Source organism: Gymnoscopelus braueri (genome assembly GCF_963280865.1).
Source record: "Gymnoscopelus braueri genome assembly, chromosome: 16".
Classification (NCBI taxonomy): Eukaryota; Metazoa; Chordata; class Actinopteri; order Myctophiformes; family Myctophidae; genus Gymnoscopelus; species Gymnoscopelus braueri.
Window position 1 is genome coordinate 8012880 of NC_137616.1, and position 26193 is coordinate 8039072.

General features: G+C 41.3%; 1 protein-coding gene across 1 annotated transcript; it reads right to left on the reverse strand.

Moving 5' to 3' along the window:
- Window positions 1–4: 4 nt before the first annotated feature.
- cebpz (CCAAT enhancer binding protein zeta) lies at window positions 5–25774 on the reverse strand (the record flags this gene model as incomplete). Its single annotated transcript, XM_080454136.1, has 23 exons — window positions 25545–25774; window positions 23545–23751; window positions 22725–22910; window positions 21597–21930; window positions 20547–20860; window positions 19037–19219; window positions 18355–18522; window positions 17579–17718; window positions 16620–16854; window positions 15761–15923; window positions 14213–14298; window positions 13332–13385; window positions 12323–12425; window positions 11692–11763; window positions 10783–10849; window positions 9686–9795; window positions 9535–9595; window positions 8672–8871; window positions 7313–7348; window positions 4223–4315; window positions 3258–3334; window positions 1225–1306; window positions 5–165 (listed from the first exon to the last, which is right to left on the reverse strand). The coding sequence occupies exons 1-23, from the start codon at window positions 25743–25745 to the stop codon at window positions 5–7; spliced, it is 3333 nt and encodes a 1110-aa protein (XP_080310262.1). The 5' UTR covers window positions 25746–25774.
- Between the last annotated feature and the right edge of the window lie 419 nt (window positions 25775–26193).

Genomic DNA, 26193 nt, shown 5'->3' on the forward strand with positions numbered 1-26193 from the left:
TATTTTATTTTTTCTTCTTGAAAGTCCTTCCTTTGGCCTTGACCTGGCCAAACATGGTGGTCATCTTCCTCTTGTTGAAGGAGCTTTTTTTGCGTCGCAGGGTCTTGGCGTCTCTGCCGCGCATCCAGTCGTCCCTCTGAGACTCCCACTTGAGCTGCTTCACCCCTGCGGGAAGACACAACGACAAGACGGGGGAGAGTTGAGGTCAAGCGGACGCTTTAAGCCAGTGGTTCTCAAGTCAAGGACCCCCAAAATTATATGTATTTGGCCGCGGACCCCCCCATCTCAAAATATTGTTCCATGGACCCCCAGAAGCAAAGATTTGAGTTACAAATGTTTGCTTTAAAATACAGTATATATATGTTCAAAAATAGCAGATCTACAAGCTCATAGTGCGGCACTCGGTGCCACGCTATGAGCTTGTATATCTGCTATTTTTTTATAGCCAAACTAAAATATGGTTAAAGTGGTTAAAATGATTGTGACACTATATTAACTAATTTTGCTGGGGACCCCCTGGTATCCCTCCAAGGACCCCTGGGGGTCCCCGGACCACACTTTGAGAACCAAGACTTAAAGCTGTGGTTAAAGCCAACCCCCACCAGGGGGTCTTTGAGAGGATTCAAGGGGGTCCCCAGCTAAGTGATTGATAGCTAGGAACCAAATGGACCTTTTAAGGGCTGTAACTCTGAGAGTGTGCAAAATGGACCTGGTTCCATTTGCACACTCACAGACAGAGGGTCCTTGCGATAAATAAAAAGTTTGAGAACCAATGCTATAACAAGAGTAAGGCTGGACCCAACAGAATGGGTTCATCACCCAAAAGGGCGTTCTCTCTGTTGAGAAGATTATGTACTTGGCTAGCATCTAGCTCACTGAATAAAAATATTACCGCTGATTTTGTTATTTATTTTCTTTCAGTCTAGTAATCAGTCGTCTATCTATCTAGTCTCACATAGCAAGAAAATGTGAGATCTTCACTAGAGCTGTCACTCGCTATTATTCTATCGATCATGCTTTATTCAATTTAATCATATAATCAATAAATATTGATTGCTAGTTTGACCCATTCTAATAATCTTTAATCTTGTGTAAAGACAGAGAACTTTTAATCCAATCCAAATCTTTACGGCCATTTTATAAAGGTCAGTGTATTAACAGTCCGCCAGTGACAAAACCAACAAACACTGGCAGAGAGACTGGTTCAAAGTGTTGGGGTCTTACCTGCTTTGTCTGTGTTGGCCATGGCGTTCATACCGGTGCTGTCAAACATGGACCCGGCGTTCTCATCCAACATGGAACCAAACTGGAACAAACATTCACACCCAGGTTTCAATGTACAGATTATGGTTTTGATAGTATATTGTTTAGACTGACGCTAGGTTCTTGGTTTACCTGTGATCCTAGATTACTGAGGCACTTACACGTCTCTCTGCATTTGATGTATGTGTTTACCTTGCTTATTGCAAGTTGCTCTAGATAAGAGCGTCTGCTTATGGGCGGCCATAGCTGAGTGGTTAGTGAGCCCGCCTAGGGAACCAGAGGCCCTGGTTGCCCCAGGTTCGATTCCATCTCAGCATATGTGCCGATGATATGAAATTCGTCCCTGAGCAAGACTCTTAACCCCAATTGCTCACAGGTTCTCATTGGAAACAAGACCGCAAGGACTTTCATGAACGACCTGTTAAAAGGAATTATCCTATCCTTATCCTGCTAAGTGCCTAAATTGTTCAAAATCACATCCCGACACCAGCAAGGCCGAGTTTGCTCAGACTACAGGCAAACCTGATTTGTTCCTCACATCAGATCTTTAAGACTGACTGTCCACACTTATCTTCTCATTGCTGTCGGACAGAAACCTTGCATCTCCATGTTTCACATTTTTATGTTTTGTCGTACATTTAATGCCCTATTTCCTCATACAAGAGAGTCGCACACAAAAACAAATTTTTTTAGGAAGTGATCAGATTAGATTTGTGTATTCAGACGGCGCCACAAATAGCCATTCTACAAGCTTGTGAAGGGGTTCCCACGGTCATAAAATTCCTGGAAATATTTTGATATAATTGTATAATTTTGTTCATAAAAAAACATGTCCCAAAACAAGTCTAGCATTACGTGAAATACTTGTGGCCTAATGAATACAGGACGTCACGTGTCAAAAATAATAGATCTACAACATACATGTGTATGTTGCACCGTGATTCATTGTTAGCTTGTAGATCTGTTTTTCACATGACACCTTTGTCCTTTGCTCGAGCCTGTCTTGGTGCATTGATAGAACACTGGTGTATATAGCCTCATTATTGCTTTACGCATATACTTATATACTTAAGTTATGAAAAGGTTTTGAAAATTCATTGTTAAAAATGTGTGGGAACCCTGTTGTGAGCTTGTAGAACGGCTATTCTTGGCAAGCGACGATGAAGTATCCTGACTGAGACACTGAGAAATCAGATTTGAATCACTTTTCAAACCACCTACACTGTATAGGAATGTGGTTCACATCTGATCAGCACACATCTATTTCCATGTTGGTTTGCTGTTCAGACTTCACTTGAGTATCTAGACTATCACTTGAGGCATTCCAGCCAACTCTACTTTACTGTTCCCACTTTTTCAAAAGCAACAGCCAAGAAAGCCTTTATGTTTAAAGTGCCTTCAGATTGGAATAACCTACCGGCAAATATTCGTTCCATTTCATCTTCTTACTTTGAGAATGTATGTACATGTCTATAACTAATTCATAACTATAACATTGTCATATAACCTCTATTAATCACTCTAAATATACTGACATTCACGATATTGTTCTGTCTGTGTTGACTTAATGTTCCATTCTTATGCTTTACATTTTCTGTTTTATGTGTTTGTCCTGTCTGTCTGTCTGTCTGTCCTGTTCTGTTGTGGCTCCTGTCATCTGTCTTGTTGTTCACTTGTTTTGTCATATCTGATATTGTTTGTTGAATTGGTTGTTGTAATTGCTTGTTGTTTAATGTTTTGTTTTCCCCTCTGCTTTGTTTTTGTTTTAGTTTGTTTTAGTTTTAGGAAAATGTCTATACAGTGTATCATGTACCTAGGATCCCCTCTAAAACGAGATGCTACATCTCAAGGGGCTATTCCTAATAAAGAATTTCAATAATAAAAAAGACTTGATAAAACCAAATCAGATTCTGGATAGGCCAAAAATCTAATCTGTACTGACAGTGTGAATATATATAATATATATAAATAGATAATAATAATAATAATCTTACCTCCTCAGCAGACGCAAACATAGAGAAGTCCGGCTTCTTTGCTTTCTTTAATTTATTTTTCTTCTCTGGTTTAGAACCTATGGTGTAGGAGGGAGTGTTACTCATCCACTGTGGCAAAAAAAATGTCACTTATAACACATGGTTTTACAAAGTGCTCAATACATAAATGTCAGTTAATATAGCCATAAATGTGTATTTAACCCATTAAGACCGGAACGCATATGTGTCATTTTAAGATTTCTTTGGGTTATAAAAAAATAGCAGATATACAAGCTCATAGCGCGGCACCGAGTGCCGCGCTATGAGCTTGTAGATCTGCTATTTTCTTTTTAAATCGTGAAAATGTATATTTTTTAAAGCGAACATTTTTAACTCTGTTACAACTTCTGGGGGTCCCTGGAACAATATTTTGAGATGGGGGGTCCACGGCCAAATACGTAAAAAAGAAAGAAAAACTGTTAGGATTTAGAAGACAGTTTTTACATTTTCACGATCTTTTTCAAAAATAGGTCTACAAGCTATGAGCTCAGGGGCGTCACTACCGTCACGCAGACAACGCGGTTGCGTTGGGGCCCATGACGTTAGGGGCACCTCCCCACCCAGAAAAAAATAAAATAAAAATTATGAACACAGCACGTGCATGCGCGTTCATGAGGGCCCGCTGTGACCACCTCGCATCGGGGCATACTGTTGCCTCGTTACGCGACTGTATGAGCTTGTATATCTGCTATTTTTGAATAGCCAAAGAAATCTTAAAATGATGATGACAGATGCGTTCCCGGTTATCGCATGGGTTAATAAAGTTCTAACAACTGGTTCTTGACATCGCGTCCGGGGGACCACGAGGGGTCCAAGCGGACCTTTGTTACTCTGAGAGTGTACAAATTGAACCAAATGGACCCAATGCATATCAAACTAGGGGTCCTTGAAATGGAAAAAAAAAGGTTGAGCATCACTGAACAAACCTATGGATTCGGAGAAGTCCAGATCTTCTGTGATCTTCCTCTTGGTCTTCTTAGAGCGGGACGGCAGCTCCGGTTCCTCCTCTACGTCAGAGTCTGAAGAATGAGGCATACATGACAACATATTACATATATATTCTAATACTTTATATATTCTAATACTATTAATGTGTGCAAAGATAATACATGTGTACAAGATGAACGCCCAAAAGGTCTTATCAACTGTGTGTGTTTTTAATTTGTTCAGTATTCTGTATAGGCCACAGACTATCACTACTGTTACAGGCCTTTAAGAGTCCATTTGGTTCCTAACTATAATTATTACACGGCTTGGTTGAATGCTTGATTCTGATTGGTCAGTCGCTGAATTCAGCAGTGTGTTATTTCTGAATGATGAGCTCAATAACAGACCGCTGTCTAATCAAAAGCTCAGAGCACCTAGCTGCACTACTTGAATTGTATGCAGTATCTAACATGACACCCATGTAAACAAACACACAATGGCCGGGTTTCCCAAACAAATTTCAGCTCGTGCGTAGCCTAGAAGCTTCGTAAGAGCCTCCACGCAGCTGCGCAGTAGCAACCCCGCTACGCACTATCTTCGCTAGTAGCTAGCAGCTGTGTGTGCCCTACGTGCCATCTAAACTGGCTTCTGGAGACACCATCGTCGTAGGTTCTCAAGCGCACAGCGTTACGTGTGTGCTAAAACTACACTCGGGAGACAGCATGCACGTAAAGACCTCTTGCGAATATATACAGTGAAATGGATCATAAAAATACCAGAGCCAACTGTCAGATGTCCTGAAGCAGTCCACTCCAAATACAACTTTTGAATAATATATTTATGAATTAAATTACAGTGGTGAGGTGACATCTGCAAGGTAAATAAAACACTAAAGTGTCCCCATTATGCAAGTAAATTAAATATACTTAAGATACCAAAAGTAAAGGTATGCAGAATGTCCCATTTCCCAAATTTAATATGTATTAAAATCTTTTGAAAATAGCAGATCTACAAGCTTGTGAGGCGTTGTGAGCTTGTAGATCTGCTTTCAAAAGATTTTTTAACCATTCATAAACATGGCGAGCGCAACAGCTGTCACTTTGTGAGAGGAACTGGGGACTTTCATCATAACGTTTAAAGGGATACTTCACTTTCGGGCCGGGGACACATTTAAAAAAAATATTAAAAATAAATGAAAAAAGTTATGGAAAATTCATGGCCCCCTCACGACACGCAGTGTCCTACTAATGTGTGAGGGGGCCATGAATTTTCCATAACTTTTTTCATTTATTTTTAATATTTTTTTTAAATGTGTCCCCGGCCCGAAAGTGAAGTATCCCTTTAACTATAAAACTTAGAAATCAAGGAAACATGCTCAGCATCATTTATATACCTTTAGTTAACTTGGCTTATGCTTAATATTTTTTATCAGATGATCGGATCATCCGTGAGAGTACAATTTGTAAACTTCGGGTTCATGCATAGAGGACGAAGCAGCGCAGCCGCTCGCCCTACCCAAAAAAAAAGATCTGCAAGCTGTCGACACGGCATGTCGCAGTGCGTTGACAGCTTGTATGTCTGTTTTTTTGGTATAGGCATTGCACGTTACGCACCGGCCCGGCCGTAATTTATTTATATATATATATATATATATATATATATATATATATATATATATATATATATATATATATATAAATTATGTGTGTGTGTGTGTGTGTGTGTGTGTGTGTGTGTGGTCGGTCGGTCTTTTCATAGATCTATTTCGCTACGATGGGTGTTACGAGCGCCCCAGGGCGCTCGTAACAAACTGCTGCGTAGGACAGCACTCAGGGCTACGCCTCTCCAAGGAGTAGGAGGAGAGTAGGATACGTGCATGCTGTTGCCCGAATGTAGTTTTAGCAGACACGTAACGCCGTGGACTTGGGAACCCACGACGATGGTGTTTCTAACCAGCTGCTTCTAATGAGGGTAGAGCGTAGGTTTCGCCGGGTCCCAGCTGTGTAGGAGGCTCTTACGCAAGCTGCGTAGGCTACGCATGACCTGAAATCTACGTGCCTGCTAAGGTACTGCCCAGCCTGCGTGGACGCACGTAAGACCCGTTGTAGGACCTGCGCAGGATCTCTACGCAGCATCTCTACGAATCTCTTTGGGAAACGCGGCCAATGTCATTTACAACTAAACGTTTTTGAAAACATTTGAAGCGAGAAATGGACGATGCAATAACCGAGAGTTGATTCCATTTGATCAACACTTCCTTGTTTTCTGAGGCGACCGTGTCCGCCCAGAGCAACACTTATGGAATACTTTCATTACCGTAAGCAAGGAAATACTTCGTTTTGTTGTTACTTTTGGGTTACATGTTACATTAAGTAGCTGTGTAATAAGCGGGATAATGTCACCACGCCGGTAATTGTTGAGAAATAACACCCGACAGGATGATTAAACACTGAGGCGAAGCCGAGGTGTTTAATCATCCCGAAGGGAGTTATTTCTCAACAACTACCCGCGCGGCGACAATTATCCCTTACATAATTTAGCAGGGGACCCCCTAGAACCCCATCAAGGACCCCACTTTGAGAACCACTTGGAAGAATAAATCTAAATGTCATCTATTCAAATGGTCGCGTTGCACTTGATTTTGACAATGGTTGTTGATCATATTCTCTGCATGCAGTGGTAATTTTGTCGACTAAAACTATGACGAAAAATGCTTGTCGACTACCTTTTTTCACTGATGAAAACTAAATAAAAAAATAAAATAAACTAAGCTATGATGACTAAAACTATGACTAAATATACTGACAATTTCGTCAACAAAAAAAAATTAGACTAAAATGTTAGGGAGGGACTAGTGGAGAAGAGATCAAGTCATTTTATGCGTGTGTGTGCCACACTCGGAAAAATATATCTACAAGCTCACAGCTTGTCAGCAAAAGTACCTATAAATTGTACTTGAGTAAATGTGATAGGTTACTTTCCACCACTGGCTGGGTGTGATGCGAGAGCAAAATGTCCCCCTTGTGAAAATGGTAAATTACATGACATTTACATTTGATAAACCAAGTGTATTATGTACAACTACTCACCATCATCATCATCCTCCTCTTCATCAAGCTCTGGTACTGCGGACAGAACGCACAAGTTAACAAACCAATCAGTATACAGATTTCACATGATCAGTTATTAACACATTGGGTGCCAGAGGTTTATTCAAATATTATACGTTCAGTGCCGGCTATTCTTCCATCCACTTACGTTGATACGTTTCGTGCTGTAGAAGCCCCGACGCGGAAGTGCATGTAAACAAAGCGTGCGTGCGAGACGGCGGAGGGTCCCGACTAACGCCTGGAACAATAATATTTCTAACGCGATCCTCCATTGCAGAGTGATCGCCGATCGAAACGCCTCGCTTCCACCACGTTAAAAAGAAATGGATATATTAAAGGGATACTTCACTTTCGGGTCGGGGAAACATTTAAAAAATATATTAAAAATAAATGAAAAAAGTAATGGAAAATTCATGGCCCCCTCACGCATTAGAGTGTCCTACTAATGTGTGAGGGGGCCTTTATTTTGCCATAACTTCTTTCATTTTTTTTAAATATTTTTTTTTTATGTTTATTTTATGTGAAAGTGAAGTATCCCTTTAAGCTTTTAGTCAAGGAGATAACATTGGAAAGGCCGACCGGAAGGATTTTTGACATGGATCCACATCCGGCCTCTCCTTCTCAGAAACTCCTTGGATGATCCCAAAGTTTCGTTAGAGCGCCCCACGTGGGCCCAACGTATAAAAAAAAAATTGGGTCAAAAGCGGTCCGGACCGTTTTAGGCACTCCTCGTTTGGATTCTCAAAAACGGTCCGGACCGTTTTTGGCACCCGATGTGTTAATGAAGCTTACACACACATACACGACTATTTGGATGTATTGATGAATGATACCGACATAATGGAGATTGCCTCCTCACTTCCTCACTTGCCAATTTGCCCGAAATAGGGAAGCCAGGGTTAATTTGGTTAACATGGCGACCATTTTTGCTAGCTTTGCTTGAACGGGAATTGTTGTCAATTCAACTACCCGAGTCATCTAATACAGTGGTTCTCAAGGTGCGGTCAGGGACCCTCAGGGTTCCTTGAGGGGGCTCCAAAAGGACCCATACAGGTCTGTAACTATGAGAGCGTACAAATGGAACCAAATGGACCCTTAAAAGGTCTGTAACTCTGAGAGCGTACAAATGGAAATCTCAGCGTTATGGTGGTCCTTGAAGTTAAAGACCTTTACAGGACTGTAACTCTGAGAGTATAGAAATGGAACCAAATGGATACTCTCAGAGTTATGGGGGTCCTTGAAATTCCCCCCAAAAGTTTGAGAACCACTGATCTTAACATCACCACTAACAAAGAATATAGTAATAGTATCAGAGAAGAGTATTTTGATGATCCATACTCTCATCATCATCATCGTCATCGTCTCCCTCGGGGCCCATGAAGGTTCCTCCCTCCTCCTCCAGCTCGTCTCCAAATTCCTCCTCGTCCATGCTGCCCAGAGACACCTCCTCGTCGTCCAGGTCCTCCATGTCCGCGTCAGAGTCATCAGAGTCCGCCTCCGATCCCTGCTTCTTCTTCCCTTTACCGCTCTTCACGTCACTGACCAGGACATCACATGAGAGCACGTTAACAATGTTAACCTTATAATAACGTAACGATAACATAATAACAAAATAACATGATTTCAGTTAACTACATTTTCTTTTCCAATTCTAGTTTTGGTTCATTCGTTTCAATCCGGGAACGCATCTGTGTCTCTTTGGCTATTCAAAACCACGCAATGAGCTTTTAGATCTGCTATTTTTGAAACATCTTGAACATTTGTGCACATTTTTGAATACATATATTGTTTTTGAAAAAACATTTTTAACTCAAATCTTTGCTTCTGGGGTGGTCCCTGGCACTAGCATGGTGAACCATTCCCCTTCCGGAAATCTCATTTGCATTTGGATGAGTACATTTGGGTTTACCAGGCTACCCTGGAACAACATGATCTGATGGGGATGTTTGGATGGTCCTTGACATGAAAAAGTTTGAGCAGCACTGAAATAGCAACAATAGTTTTTCAGATAAATGAAGACATTTGTTGAGACATTTGACAGTTACAAATGTTCGCTTTAAAAATATATATATATTCAAAGATTTGAGCTTGTATATCTGCTATTTTTGAATAGCCAAAGAAATCTAAAATGACGAGAGATGTGTTGATGTGTTGATTGAATGGGTTAACTGTAAGTGTCAGAGTTGTGAATCAGTTCTTACCCAGCAAAGTCCAGGTCATCTTCAGGTAGATCCCTGAACAAATCGTCTCCCTCAGCAGAGTCTGAGAGCAAACACAAAAGACATTTATTTATTTGTTGCGTTACGTAAACACAGGGCAAAGTTGCATACTATGCCTTTACGTGTAACCCACCCAGTATTCTCTCAAACTCGTCATCGTCCACCTCTTCCACGCTCTCCTCGTCGTCCTCTCTCTTAAGTCGACGCTTCTTCTGCTTCTCCTTCTCCTGCTTCTTAAAGAACCTGCCAGAGGTCACAAAAGTACAATGAAGAAAGTGACCCATCTAGTCTGCTTCAAATAACTTTAATGACAGACGTCAACCAGTAAAAGTGTCCTACCCGAAACCCGGGTCTTATGTCTCAATGGAAGGGTGCACCGGCTTCGAATGCTATCAATGCATTGAATGGGACATTATCACGTTTTATCACACCATTGAATGGGCGAGTAGGCGACATACTAGGCTGCACTAGCCTTCCTGCTTTCGTGTATAGAGGGGCAGGTTTAAAATCAGCGGAGAGAATGCGCCTGATCCCATTGGTTCAACCATCTGTCCGTCAGCCCCCGCCCCGTCAACACAACCTTACGAGCGACGCCCACTGCACTCTGGTTGGTTGGGGAAATGAAACACTTCCTATACCGGGTACACCGACGCGCTGGTCCAGGCTTTTATTTTTTAGCAAAACTAAACAATAAAAGCCTGGAAATCGAGGCTAGCGAGTAGCGACATACTGACCTACCGGCGATTTATCAGACCACCATTGAATGGGCAAAGTAATCGAGATTCTGACCTACCCGTCCCACAACAGTCCCCACAACATGATTTACGATTCTGTGCCTATCGGTATATAACGCGGACAGCGCTGAGTAGGCTCAAGCGAACGTCGCAACGTTCAGCACGGCAACTCGCTCTCTTTAGCTCGCTCGGTGGTGCTTCACGTGGCTCCAGTTCGCTTGAGACTGCGCGCCTCCGTCATGGTCCCAAAACCAAAACCAAAACGTAACTTATATAAGTCATCTCCGTCGGTAGGTCAGTATGTCCTGATAACACCCAATGAATGGTCTAATAAATCGCGGGTAGGTCAGTATGTCGCCTACTTTGTGATAAAACGTGATAATGTCCCATTCAATGCATTGATAGCATCTGAATGGGTTGGAAGAGTAGGGTGTGTGTGCTCTCTGGTGTGAAGTGTCAGAGTGTGTTTAGAGTGTGTGTGTGTGTGTGGTCTCACCGGTGGAAGAAGATCTCGTCCACAGGGATCTGACTCTCGTCTTTCGACAGAAACGCCTCACAGTTCACTGGAAAACAGACAGACATCCTTCAACCACATGAACCCTAGTATCCCTATCCTGGCGCAAATTGTCCATCTACAAGCTCACAACGTGTCACATTGTGAGCTTGCAGATGGCCGATTTTCGGTAAAGAGATTTGGTATAAAAGGAAAAAAAGAGAAGGGGACCGAGTACAGAGCCCTGGGGGACTCCGATCAACAAAGTATCTGGGTTTAAGTGGTTATATCTCAAACAAAATGCTAAACCAGTTTTTGAACGTAATTCTAAAAATATACTTCTAAATATCACATTTTCTTGTGCATCTTTCTATCCAAAAAAATGTGTGTGATCTTTGGTTATTTAAATACATCCAGACTACACTTGAACTGATTTCCTCATAAATGCTCATACAACTAGAAGAAAAAACAATTAGTCTTAAGAGTTTTAGTTTTAGTTCTATTTTGTTCCACGGAATTAAACTTACTGAGGCCAGGTAAACTTCTCAAGACTAAACACAAAAAAACATCACAGCTCAAGATATTGTTGCTGTCAGGCAGAAACCACTTATCTCCATATTCTAACTTTTTGTGTTTTTTCATAAATTAACACCCTACTTGATCATACTACAGCGTCACACAAAAGCATCAAAAGTAGCAGATCCGTAAGCTCGAAAAGCGGCACGAAGCGACGCGTTTCAAGCTTGTAGATCTGCTACATTTGCCGTTTTTGAATTTGAATCCTGAAAAGTAACAGTTTTGAACATATGAGGTTTCCACCCGACAGAGACGATATCACACAACCAACGCACGTACATCTGATGCCCGGCTCTGCGTCCATGATGTGACACAAAGCAGACGAAATGAACTGACCTGCCAGAGAGCGGACGTGGTTGTTCAGGTATATCTTCTGTTTGGGTTGCATCACTGTGGTGTCTGTGTTTTCTGAGGAGGTAAACGCAACAAAGTCCATTATTACCCCATTAAGACCGGGAACGCATCTGTGTCATTTTAGATTTTAGCTATGACCATCATGTTATACTTCGGCTATTAAAAAATAGCAGATATACAAGCTCTTAGCGTGGCACCGAGTGCTGCGCTAAGAGCTTGTAGATCTGCTATTTTGTGCAAATCTTTGAATATATACATATTTTTAAAGCAAATTTTTTTAACTCAAATCTTTGCTTCTTCTACAAATGTCTTCTAAATCAATAAATAAAGTAAAAAAATAAATATATATATTTTTTGCTTTATATCAGTGGTTCTCAAAGGACCCCCAAAATGATATGCAATTGGCAGCCAATTTTTTTTGTTCCAGGGACCACTCAGAAGCAAAGATTTTAGTTAAAAATGCTTTAAAATAAAAATAATATACATATTCAAAGATTTGCACACATTTTCACGATTTTATCAAAAATAGCCAAAGAAATCTTAAAATGACCCCTGTTCTCCCCCTCCGCAACTTAAGCACAACTGATAAAAAAGAAGTCAGAAGTATAATTACGTTTTCCTTTGACTTGTTTGGGGTTCCTGAAGACGAAACGGTCCAGGAAGCGGATCAGAGTGAAATCCTGCAGTGGATCTCCGGTGTACTGGATCAGTTGTCCCTGGACAACACAAAACACACACACATCCAGGTCTAGGAGAACAGTAGGACTGTCACCGACGATCACATTCCTTAACCACAAGAACCATAGCGTCCCTATTCTGGGGGTGAAGATTTTGGTGGGAAAATAGCCGATCTACAAGAGATGGGCCATTGTAGTAGATCGGCTGTTTTTGTTTCAACTACGGTCGCTATTGGGCAAAAACCTCTTATCTCCATATTTTAACTTTGTGTTTTTTTGTTGTAAATTAACGCCCCACTTGATCATACTACAGCGTCACACAAAAGCATCAAAAGTAGCAGATCCGCAAGCTCACAACATGTTTCGAGCTTGTAGATCTGCTACTTTTGAATCCTGAAAAGTAACAGTTTTGGACGAGATGGTACGGTTTTTAGACACCAGTGTCTGTTTGTTGAGATTGTGAATTCTTAACTCCCCATCTTCAAACCGATCCAGTAAGTCTGATTGGCTGAGCATGTATGAACCTTTGACTCAGGTGTTTGTACAAATATTAGTCATTTTTAAACACAATTAATTATTTCAATGGATTTAAAAATCATTGTTTAACTTGTTTAACTGCCCTGGCATTTGGCCAAAAAAATGGCTCTAAAAAAAGAAAGTCGTCACTGACGCGTGCTTATGTATACCACCGCTTTTCTAGGGAGACCCGCTGTGATTGGCCAGTAGTCACTGTGATTGACAGTTCTCGTTTTTGCAATTATGCCTAAACCTAACCTCAGTAAAACTAATCAGACACAGGGTCTATCCCATAAGGTTGGTGGAATCCATAATAACGCGTCACTGACAGGAGAAGCATGGAACTCTGGGAAAAACAATGCACTGGGTCTTTTTATTGTCCAAGAGCGTTAGTTTAGCACCCGCAAACTAGATGCTGTAGTGCCATACCTGTATGATGGTCTTGGCAAACAGAGACACTGAGGGGTGGTAATGTTCTGAGAGCTGGAAGAGACACAAACACACAGAACAGCACATGAGAGAAACGATTAATTTACAGTTACATGTGAAGAACAAGGTAGAACATCACACTAGTAGATATAGTGATGATAAAATAAAATAAAAAACAATTTATGTCAACCTCATCTGCAAACCACTGTTCTCCCCTTCTCCCAAATTAGTTTTATCAACAAATACAAAAGATGCGGATACACAAGAATGTTACGAATGGCACTTGACGTCAAATGGTCAGACCGCATCAGAAATGTGGACCTCTTACAGGGGCCTCCCGCCAGTCGCAGACAAGGATGAGACTGGCAGGACATTGTGTCAGGCACCCGGAACTGGTTAGCCTGGTAAACCCCCCCTCCCTCCGGAAATCTCATTTGCATTTGATTTCAGGAAGGAGTCTGGCCTGAAGGCTTGTCTGGGCGTTTCTAGCCCGTTCACCAAATGGACGGGCCTATCAGCGTCGTCGCTCATCAGAACGATGAGCGACGACGCTGATAGGCTCATTGGCCAACTTTCGCTGTCACAGAACGTGATTGACAGCGAAAGTTGGCCAATCAGGTGGCGAGTTCGAGTGAGCCCGAATGGAACCGAGTGCATCCTGAGTGCAGCCGACCAAAAACGAACGGCAGCCATCTCTTTTGACCGCAGTGTTTTCTACTGTCTTTTAAACTTCAAAACGCTCTCAAACTTCTATTTTGAAAAACACAGCAGCGGGCAGCGATCGGTCGGTGTCGGCCAGTCCACACTCTCACATCGTAAGAAAGTTGATTCTTGATTGTTGAAAAAGGTGTAACCACTAACCAGTATGGGAAACTACGTACCCGCTGTAACTCCCACAGTGTGGAGCGGTCAGCACCACAGTACAGAGGGTTTCTGTGCAGAGGGTCGTACGTCTCCATGGTCTTCCCTGGTAAGAAACAATGGACACAGTTGACAATATGAGAAGACAATTCATATTTCCCTGCTTTCTCAGTCATACTACTAGTATCCAAGGTTATTATAGTTAACTAGAGCTACCAAAATAACCAACACTGGATGTGGGGGGAAAAAAAAACATTTTAGTTACCGTAACTGAAATAAAACACAAATGTAGCTTTACAAAAATGATAAATACCTGAACAATTATTGTATGATTACAAAACAAACTAAAATAAATACAAATGATAGAGAAAATGTCTAAGTTTGCATCTTTGTCAACGTATCGGGTCTGGGCTGTTACTAGTGACTTAGTTACTAGTTACTTTGCAGATTTAGATTATTATTACAAAACATAAATTAACCACTTATTCTACAAGCTTGTAGTTCGGCTACTTTCGAAAACGTTTGAACACTTTGATGCCAAGTATATTTTGATGCCATTACCTCTGGACTCAAATTTGAATAGAGGCATTTTACTGAGTGAAAATAGCAGATCTACAAGCTCACAATGTTTGACCATTTTTATAGTATAGTTTGTTGATGACCTTTGACGCAGTATTATTTTAGAGGTATTAAAAAAAGTCTTAAAAGTCCTTAAAGCAGCACTATGTAACTTTTTAACAACTACATAGCATATTATGTCCCACAAAATGATAAAGTTACATGTTTAAGCAATAACAATCATCCTTCCATAAATGTATAGACTCAGGGGGGTCCCTGCTAGGAGCTTGACTCTATTACTATGTATAGGGGAGACAATGAGTTTCATCCTGGCATTTGCCAAGGCTCCAAGGCAGAACTGACAGTCAAAGCGAAGACTGGCCAATCACAGCGCGTCCTCGCCGGACAGGGGCGGCAGGGGTAGAGTGGCCGGTAGAGCGGCCGGATGGAAGCCGTGAGGTTTCCAGTTCAATCCCGGGCTCCCCCAGAAGAGTTAGTGTCGAAGTGTCCTTGAGCAAGACGCTGAACCCCTAATTGCTCCCGATGAGCAGGTTGGTGCCTTGCGTGGTTTCCTCCGGCATCGGTGTATGAATGTGTGTGTGAATTGGTGAATGTAATGCACAATCTATGTAAAGCGCTTTGGATAAAAGCGCTATACAAATGCACCATTTACGATTTACATGCTTGCAGAGACTCTTGGGTAATGAAGTCAAAGACGTTGGGGCTGCCATGTTATTTGTGTCCAAACTAAAGTGGCCACTGATGCCCCAAATTAGTGCTTCTTTAAATTGTCACTTTAGAAATGTGCAGATACCCTGTATACACTTATACTGTATATTGGTGTGTTGCTGTTGAGTGAGGAAAACATTTAGCATATTAAACTAATCATCTGGGGACCCCCCCAAAAAAAATCATCTGGGGACCCTCCTGGGGGTCCCGACCAACAGGTTGAGGAACCACTGACACCAGATCCCGCTGATGTTGGGATATGATCTTAACAGCACACCTACCCTCCAGGTTCTGGTGATGTACCCATGATGCCGCGGGTCTGGGCGGTTCGGCGGTCCGCTCTGCACTCTGTCCTTCCTCGACTTTGTCGGCGTCCACAAAGCGCTCCTCTTCGTCGTCGCCTTCGTCGTCAGCGGCGTCTTTGAACACCTCCTCCTCGCCGTCCTACAACACGAATAAAATAATAATAATAACAGACAATGATGAGATAATAAGAGAAACCAAGATGTTCCTTTTTACTGATGCCGAGTTTAAAATATATTGTTTGAATACTTTATCAGTCAGAAATGTAAAACAGCACGAGGTACAGTAAGACATTAAAGCTAAAAGGATAACACAAAAAGGTCCTGGGGACTTGACTTCAATTCATCAACAAAGCATACAAAAATACATACAGTCTCATCAACAAATACAAACACTATATGCACAAAAGAGATGGGGAAAAATATGTTCATCTCCTTTTTTGGTCTCCTGATAGATGTTTTTAACCCATTAAGACCTGAGTCCGATTCTCCGAATCAGTAGTTCTCACAAATCAGTAGTTCTCACACTTTCAAGATTTTCCAAAAATGTTCAAAAATAGCAGATATACAAGCTCACAGTATATCTGCAATTTCTTTTGAATAGCCAACGCAAAAATCTAAAATGACACGGATGCTTTCACGGTTTTAAATAAGAATTGAATACATTAAATATCAATACGAGGCAACTTAAAAATATATATTTTTTAATGGTAGTGGATCGAGAGAGAGCATTTTCGTCCAACCTAGCAACATCAACTAACCCACGGGCAGCAGAACTCGACAAAAGGGTCAATTCAGCGCGTCAACGACGTCAACGTGTCGTCGCGTCTCTCCTCACCTGGTTGTTATCCTGCAGCAGGAGGCAGAGTCCCGGCTTGTTCTTCATGACCTCCGACACCAGGAAGAGGGCGCCGCAGGCGAAGGTGGCGTTCTGCTCCTGGCTGACCTGCAGCAGCCTCTTGACGAAGGCCTTGACCCTCCTCAGCACGATGTCCGCCTTCATGGACTTGTAGAGCAGGTTGAGGAACATGCTCTGTCTGGAGCTCACGCACAGACCCGGGTCCAGAAGCTTCCTGACGACCACAGACATACACAACCGCATTAGATTAGATGCGACCATAAACATTATGTCATGGTCGGTCGGTCGCTTTCTCTCTCTCTTTCTGTCGGTCTCTCTCACACGCAATTGTGTGCATTATGTGATGGTCTCTCTATCTCTCTCATCCTGCAGTGCTATGTGATTTAAGGCTCTGCCGATATCAACTGCGCAACCACTTCTAACAATAACCGTTACCTACCGGTACCTGCCTCATATGATTCCTGCTGTAACGAGACAGCCATTATTTCCTAAAAAATGCTACCTAGGAAGCTTCCTTGCAACTGAGACAGAGCCATTAGGTGTGAACTGCCTTTGACTTCATGGTGGAAGAACTTTAAACTAGGGCCCGACCGATGCCAGATTTTCCGGTCCGATGCCGATCTTGACTCCTAACCCACCAATTATCCATATTTTGAACAGAAATCTAATCCATTTGAAAAAAATCTAAGATGGCCAGTCTACAAGCTCCATATATAGTCGACTTACGAGCTCACAATCATCTATCTTTAGAATTAATGAATGATCGCCTATAATGAATATAACGCGCTTGAAATAGGGATGCCAGGTTTAAAGTGGTTAAAAATCGGGACAACATTTTTTCAGATACTGATGTCGTCAAAAACAGTAAAATAATGACAGAAATATCGGTCTGGCCGATGGCTCCATTTAAAAACAACAACAAAGTCAGACAACAGTACTTGTAGAGGGCCACGTAGTAGCGATCTGAGATGGTCTGCTGACAGTCCATGGCCTGGAACAGCAGCATGAGAGCCTGCACCGCCGTGTTGAACCTGACCATGTGAACCACCTTGAACAGCGTGTCCAACTGCTCCTTCACCTAAAAAACAACAACAACAACAACAGGAGTGCAACAGTTAATCCAACTGATCCATTATAAATTGTTGCGGTCGGGCAGAAACCTCTTAGCTCCATATTGTGTTTTTCTTTCCCGTAAATGAATGCCCTATTTGATCAAGTGTCACACTAGTTTTGAGCTTGCTACTTTTGCCGTTTTGAAATTTGAATCCTGAAAAGTAACAGTTTTTTGGACATGAGGTTTCCACCCGACAAGAGACGAAATAATAATACAAAATGTATTTGAATACAAAATAATCGTTTAAAAAAATGATTTCCCTTTCCCCCCAAACAAATTTAAATAGCCAAAGAAGCAGATCTACAAGCTCCCAACAAGTCACGATGCAACGTCTTGTGAGCTTGTGGATCGGCTGATTTTGATGCTGGAAGCCCTTCAAGGACCCCCTGGGGACATCATTCTGGAACTAGTTTACCTGGTCATCGCCTGCCTTGGTGTACATTGGCATTTGGCACACATACAGGTTATTTGAAAATATACGTTGCTATTTTCAACAAAATCTACATTTTAACAAAACAAATCTTATATGGGGGTCCCTGGCACAACACATTTTCAGATGGGGGTCTGCGCGCCAAATACATAATTAGTCTGGAGGTTTACCTTGTCGTCCCCTGCCTTGGTGTAGGGATAGGCGCGGTTGACGCCGGTCAGCAGCGCTCCCAGCATCTTGGAGTTGACGTCCTTGTTCTTGACGCAGGCGCGGAAGAAGGAGAAGTACATGGAGATGAGCTTGGTGGCCAGCTCCGCCTCCTCGTGGCTGAGCAGCACCTGGTGGAGAGGGAGGAAGCAGACCAAAAATAATGATATATCGATGCTGTCAGGTAGAAACCGCTTATCTCCATATTTTGACTTTTTGTGTTTTTTCGTAAATTAACGCCCTACTTGATCATACTACAGCGTCACACGAAAGCATAAACTGTAGCAGATCTACAAGCTCGAAGCGACACGCTTTGAGCTTGTCGATCGGCTACTTTTGCCATTTTTGAATTTGAATTCTGAAAAGTAACAGAGATGAAATAAGAATACATTATACAATAACAAAAATCAAACAAAAAAAAAACAAATTACAATACAAAAGAATAATAAATCGGGTTTGGTCGGGTTTTAATTATCAGGCCTGTACAGAACTCCAATTAAGATTTACAAATATTATTTGTAATTTATAAAAAATATTATAAATAATACATACCGGTAAATAAATCAAATATAATAAAAAGGTGTTATAATAAAAAGGTGTTATAAAAAATAAAAATAAAGAAATGTAAAAGAAGTGAGCAGGTACCTGGTTGAGGAAGCAGATGGCGTAGTACTGGGCCTTGGGGCTGATGTTGGGCCTGAACATGAGGCGCTCCACCTCGCTGCACACCACGCCCTTCATGTTGGGGTGTTCGTGGAGCACGGTCTCCAGGAGGTACGACGCCTTGGCCGCCGTCTGAGACTCGGGGTCTCCCACTTTGTTGACCACCTTTCAAGAGAGAGAGAGAGATTTTATAATCGTTGCTGTCGGGCAGAAACCTCTGATCTCCATATTTTATCTTTTGTAAATTAACGCCATACTTGATCATACTACAGCGTCACACAAAGGCATCAAAAGCAGCAAATCTTTAATACATACGTTTTTCGAAAAACTCTTAGGATTTAGAACAGTGGTTCTCAAAAATAGATAAGATATACAAGCTTGCAGAGCGTCACTTCGTGCCGCGAGCTTGTACATCTGCTATTTTTGAAAAATCTTGAAAGTGTTTGAAAAAGAATGAATAATTTTGATTTTTTTTACACATAACTTCTCTTCTGGGGGTCCCTCCCTGGCACAAAACATTTTCAGATGGGGGTCCGTGGCACGAAAAAGTTTGAGAAACACTGATTTAGAACGCATTTGTAGAATTGGCCTTCTATCGATTAGTCACCCCATGGAGACTTGAATTCATGTATATATATATTTTTTTTTTTCGCATTCCTAAGCCAACAATTTGATGACCAGTTCCGGTAGGAGACACAAAGGAGACACTTTGTGTCTCTTACCGTAACCGCTGCCGGTCATCAAATTATTGGCTTCGGAATGCGACAAAAACTAAACAATATCCATGAATTCAAGTCTCCATGGGGTGACTAATCGATAGAAAAAAAGTCATTTTGGGGGTGAACTATCCCTTTAATGGGTTAAAACAATTGGAAACAACAGAACAATAAGACCGGTTGTTTGTTTCCCACTGCTTGGGAATCAATGATCTGTGTTCACAAGTGTTGATTTTGACAGCAAATTTTTATTTCGTTTTAGTCAGTCTTTTGAATAAAATTCCTTTTAGTTTTAGTCATATTTTAGTCATCTGAAATGTTTTAGTTTTTGTCTAGTTATAAAGCCAAAATACATTTTAGTCGACTAAATCAACTGCAGATTTAGTCGACTAAAATGTATTTTGGCGGTGCCTTGATGGCGTCGTAATGGTTGATTTTACACTTGGTTGCGTGCTGAAAATAGCCGATCTACAAGCTCACAACGCGTCGCAGCGCCACGCGTTGTGAGCTTGTAGATCGGCTATTTTCAGAGCGCAACACCCGAGCGCAACCAAACATAAAATCACTCGTCTTTTAGTTCTACTGGATCTCTTCTCCACTCGTCCCTCATAAACACTTTAGTCTAGTTTGTATTTGTTGACGAAATTGTCAATATATTTAGTCTTAGTTTTAGTCATCATAGCTTAGCTTTTATTTAGTTTGTCAGTGAAAAAAAGGTGGTCGACGAAACATTTTTCATCATAGTTTTAGTCGACGAAATCAACACTGATGTTCACCTGTATGAGAAGCGCCCTCTCCTGTTCGGGTCGGCTGCACAGCAGCCGGTGAGCGGTGGCCAGGGCCTTGGCCTTGTTGGCCGCCACGGTGTCGTGCGCCACCCCGTCCAGCGCCGTCACGTACTCGGCCACGTGACGCTTCAGGCGGTCCTCGAAGTACCAGAGGACGAGCCGGCGGTCGCGGGAGTCCCGGTTCCCGCTGGCCATCTCCTCCAGCCGGTCGAAGGGCCGCTGGGTGAAGTGCCGCAGCTTGCGGCTCTCCGGCAGCAGGTCGGATATCAGCAGCTCCGCCAGCGTGTCCAGGGCCATCATACCTAGCGAGCAGGGACGGGTCTCAGAGTTAGACTAAAACTATGACGAAAAATGTTCGCCGACTACCTTTTTCCACTGACAAAAACTAAATAAAAACTAAGCTATGATGACTAAAACTATGACTAAATATATTGACAATTTTGTCAACAAATAAAAACTAGACTAAAATGTTAGTAATTTTATGCTCGGCTGCGCCCAGGTGTTGCTTTCCGAAAATAGACAATCTACAACGACAATCCCAGCAAAAGTAGTTATCACAATAATTTTAACCACTTTATCCATTTATACGTTGGCTATTCAGAAATAGCAGATCTACAAAAATGAAGGATTCGTTATGGATAGAATCCTAATCATTTAAATGTCCAGTTTCCTATAAATTAAGCATACAGCAAGCTTTAACTGCTACTGCTTTCTGTATGAGAGGTTACTATTCATTACATTTCTTCAACTGACAATCATTGATTATTTGACAGGGACAATTGTTTTTGGTTAATTTAAAAAATGTATTTTCAGAACAAAAAAGTTTCAGCATTGGCTCTATTTCAGGTACTACTGATATACACAGCTAGTAATAGCAAATACAATTTACTTCAGTTAACGCTAAGAAGAATTTACATTTGACCTATTTTTTTTTTACCATTAACCAAAATGGGGGAAAAATCAGAAGAACCGGAATCAGATCGGCAGAATCTGAAATCGATAAAATCCCCAACGATTACCCATCCCTAAAAATCCTACCCTGGCGCCGGCTGGCCTTCTTGGTCACCATGTTGACGAGGTTGTCCACGTGCTCCAGCGTGTGCACGGGGGCGTCCTGGATCAGCACCGTCATGGCCGCCATGCGATCGGGCAGCGTTCCGGTGGAGACCACGTTCTTCATCCAGGCCGTGTTGGCGCCCTTCTGCATGCTCTTGCGGGTCTTGTACAGCTCGGCCTCGGCATCAAACAGCTGCTGGGCCAGAGCCTTGTACTGGTTGACCACGGAGGCGTCCTGAGGTGGTCCCGAGGAGTCTGGGGTCTCCGCCGAGTACTCCAAATCGTACCATTTACCGCCGGGCTTCACCAACAGGAACTGTGTCAGGGAATTGTCAAAGGTGTCGATTAGTAATTGTGTTGAGACGAACAGAGTCGGAGACATTATGATATAGCAGTTGAATACATGAGCTCATGGGAGAAATGTATTAACCCATTAAAACCGGGAACACATTTGTGTAACCACTTAAACCATTATTTTATACTTTGGCTATTCAAAAATAGCAGATATACAGGCTCATTTTTGACTCAAATCTTTGCTTCTGGGGGTCCCTGGAACAAAATATTTTCAGATGGCGGTCGGCGGCCAAAAACATATCATTTTGGGAGTCCTTGACATGAAAACGTTTGAGCACCACTGATATAGAAACATACGTTTTTCAGAACACTGTTGTAGAATCCCCAGAAGCAAAGATTTGAGTTACAAATGTTTGCTTTCAAAAAAATATATATATATATTCAAAGATTTGCGCAAATGTTCAAGATCTTTTATAGCAGATCTACAAGCTTGTAGCACGGCACTTGGTGCCGCACTATGAGCCAAAGAAATCTAAAAATGACACCGATTTTTTCCCGGTCTGAATGGGTTAAACATTCAGGGTGGTGGTACAATAGTTCTTTGGGGAAAGCAGATAGAGAGAGTAGTCCAATACAAAGATAAGAACTTGCTTGTGTCACAGCCAGGTCCCAGCTGTACACAAAACAATAGATACCGGGCCTGTGCCATGGCATCATGACTCTTCTGGTATGCAAAATGTCAGAACTTATTAAGGCAAAAGCTTAACTACATAATAACAATATATACGGTACAATTGTACCACAATTCTTCCTCACCTGTCTGGGCTGGAACTCGAACACGGTGGCGCTCTGCTTGGCGTTCTTCCTGGCGTTCTTCTTTGTCTTTTTTTCCTTCACTTCTTGCGTGTCTTTACTGGCCTCTGGATCTTTCTTGGCTTTGGCCTTCTTGCTTTCCTTCTGGCTGGCGTCCTCGGATGATTGGCCTTCTGTCTGAGCAGTGTCCTGGGGAGTACAGTAGGACTGTCACAGTTAGTACATAATCACCTGTTATTTGAGCTAATCGCAATTATTTTGCATAATCCTTAGCATCGCCATCGTCTCCATTCATCTGTATAAAACGTTGTGCACTTTTAAACTAGCCTCCCTTTTTGGGGGCATTTAGGGCCAAAAATAAAAAACGAGGCACATCGTGACACACTGTGTTCTCATAGATCGGCTATTCTTGCTAACTTTAAGTATAAATGATTACGTATATATTTATTTTGATTACTGTATTTTTCAGTAACAGGTTTTGTATTTAAAGCCGAACTATGTAACTTTTTTTCTAATGAATAAAATGTAATTTTGTCCAATCTGTATGGTAAACTATGTTAATACAATATAACTTATACAATTGGGGGGTGGTTGTATTTTGTGTCCCTGCTCTTCTATTGAGACATTTAGATCGTGTCAAAGGTCAGATTCAATTTATCCCCTGAACAAGCAAGTTACTATTCATATCTACCCTTTGCCAAAAAGAAATTGTATTCATATATTGTTCGATGCCAAAAACGCAATTAAATAATTAAATCACAAGTATTTGCATGACAACTAAATCATCGACTCAAAATTTCACGATCACAACGACAGCTCTAACCTGGGAAGCTCCGCCCCCCGGTTCTTCCGGTTCTTCTGGTTGGTCGGGTACGATCTGCTGCGCGGCGAACGAGCGGATGCCGATCTGGGCGATGAACTTCTCCAGCTCGCCGTCCTCCAGGTCGTCTATGGCTCCTTTCTTTCCTCCGTCGATGAGCTCGTTGTCCTCGTTGTCGTCGTTCATGCTGGCGAGCATCACGTAGTCGGCCTGCAAGACGCAAATGTGGAAAAAGCCATGTCATGTTTCAGTCTTCTGAATAAAATAGTCATATTTTAGTCATCTGAAAAGTTTTAGTCGACTAAATATTTGATTTTAGTCGACTAAATCTACAGTTGATTTAGTCTACACATTTTTATTTTGGCAGGCCTCGATGGCGTCGTAATGGCTGATTTTACAATTGGTTGCATGCTGAAAATAGCCGATCTACAAGCTCACGCTGCGGCGCGTTGTGAGCTTGTAGATCGGCTATTTTCAGAGCGCAACACTCGAGCGCAACCAAACATAAAATGACTTGTCTTTTAGATCCATTGGATCTCTTCTCCTCTAGTCCCTTCCTAATATTTTGGTTAGTCTAGTTTTTATTTGTTGAGAAATTGTCAATATATTTAGTCTTAATGTCTGACTGTACCGTGTGCTGTTTACATTTCTGACTAATACAGTATTCAATCAATCAATCAATACTTACTTCAGTTAGAAGTAAGTCACCAAGAATCAGTAAACAGTATAATATTTAAAAAAAATGAAACTATACACACTATAAGATGCCAGGTCTTCAAATGACCCTGGCATCTGTCTACATAACATGCAACATCTAAATTACATTTTAAACTTTGCATAATTACAATGTAATAATCATAATATTGTTATAATCATTTGTTTAATAATAAGTGGTGAAAGGTCATCATCTCTGTACAGTAAACAACACCAAACAGAACACGTTCCACTGATGACATTATCCATAATAATGACATGACAATATGTGACATGACAATTTAGGCATTTAGCAATCCAGGTTTATTTACAGTAAGCAAGGTAAACATGAGGTGATGTTTTGCATAGTAGTGTATATTTGTCTGTCATAAATGTTTCAATGAATTGAGTACAAAGGACCAAAATGGAATCAAGCCATACTAGGCTTTCTTGGGGTTAAAATCCTCTTAGCAGACCTTGCATTGAACTGTACTGTCCTGTGCCTTTTTTTGTGCAAACTGTTAATAAAGTATTCAATCAATCAATCAATACATCATATGAATAGAATTAGTAATCTAGGATCATAGGTAAACCAAGAACCTATCAGTCTAAATAATTGAAAACTATTACTAACTATAACTAACATTGAAACTATACACACACTAGGATGCCAGGTCAACAAATGACCCTGGCATCTGTCTCTCATAACATGCTATCTAAATTATCTATTAATTAACCTTTGCATAATTGCAATGCAATAAGCATAATAACATGTTAATGTGTTGTGTGTGTTTTAAAGGTACTGTACTCCCTTGAGCCCCCCCCCCCCATTATATTATGATATTAATGTGTTGTGTGTGTTTTAAAGGTACTGTACTTACTTGAGCCCCCCCCCATTATATTATGATATTAATGTGTTGTGTGTGTTTTAAAGGTTCTTACTTGAGTTCCACCCCATAATATTATGATATTAATGTGTTGTGTGTGTTTTAAAGGTTCTTACTTGAGTTCCACCCCATTATGTTATGATATTACTGCGTTGTGTGTGTTTTAAAGGTACTTACTTGAGTTCCACCCCATTATGTTATGATATTAATGTGTTGTGTGTGTTTTAAAGGTACTTACTTGAGTTCCACCCCATTATGTTATGATATTAATGTGTTGTGTGTGTTTTAAAGGTACTTACTTGAGTTCCACCCCATTATGTTATGATATTACTGTGTTGTGTGTGTTTTAAAGGTACTTACTTGAGTTCCACCCCATTATGTTAAGATATTAATGTGTTGTGTGTGTTTTAAAGGTATATTTACTTTCGTTCCCCCCCATCTCAACACATCCTCTATATTCAGCTCGTCGTTGTTTTTTTTCTGCTTTGGCTCTTCTTCTCCTCCACCAGCTGCTTCTTCCTCATCCTCCTCTTCGTCATGTTCCTCTTGAGGCTTGACTTCGAGTTCGTTAAATTTAGTCATTTTGTTGTTTCTTTTCTTCTGCTTCTTGTTTTTGGGAGCCATGCTGGAAAGAAAAGCAGCATGGATTACTGTGGACGGACGACCCGGAAGTGGAACACCAGCACCAGCACCAGTGTTGCCATGTTTTGTGAGATAAATAAGCAACCAGGTTTAGGAAAGACAAGCCCAAAAGAACCACTTATGGCCATTATGAGCACTTTAAACCTATATATTGTATACATTGAAAATAGCAGACCTACAAGCTCTGTGAGCTTGTAGATCTGCTATTTAAATCTTGAAATAAAATGTGGAATAATTGGAAGATTTTTGAAACATTCTAACAACACAAATCTGGTAACCTGGCACAAAACATTTTCAGATGGGGGTTAGGGACAAATACATATTAATTTGGGGGTCCATGACATGAAAGACCACAGGTTAAAACAATTAAAACATTGTGGAACAAGCAAAAATAAGCAACTCAACTTTAGAAACAAGCAAAACTACCAAT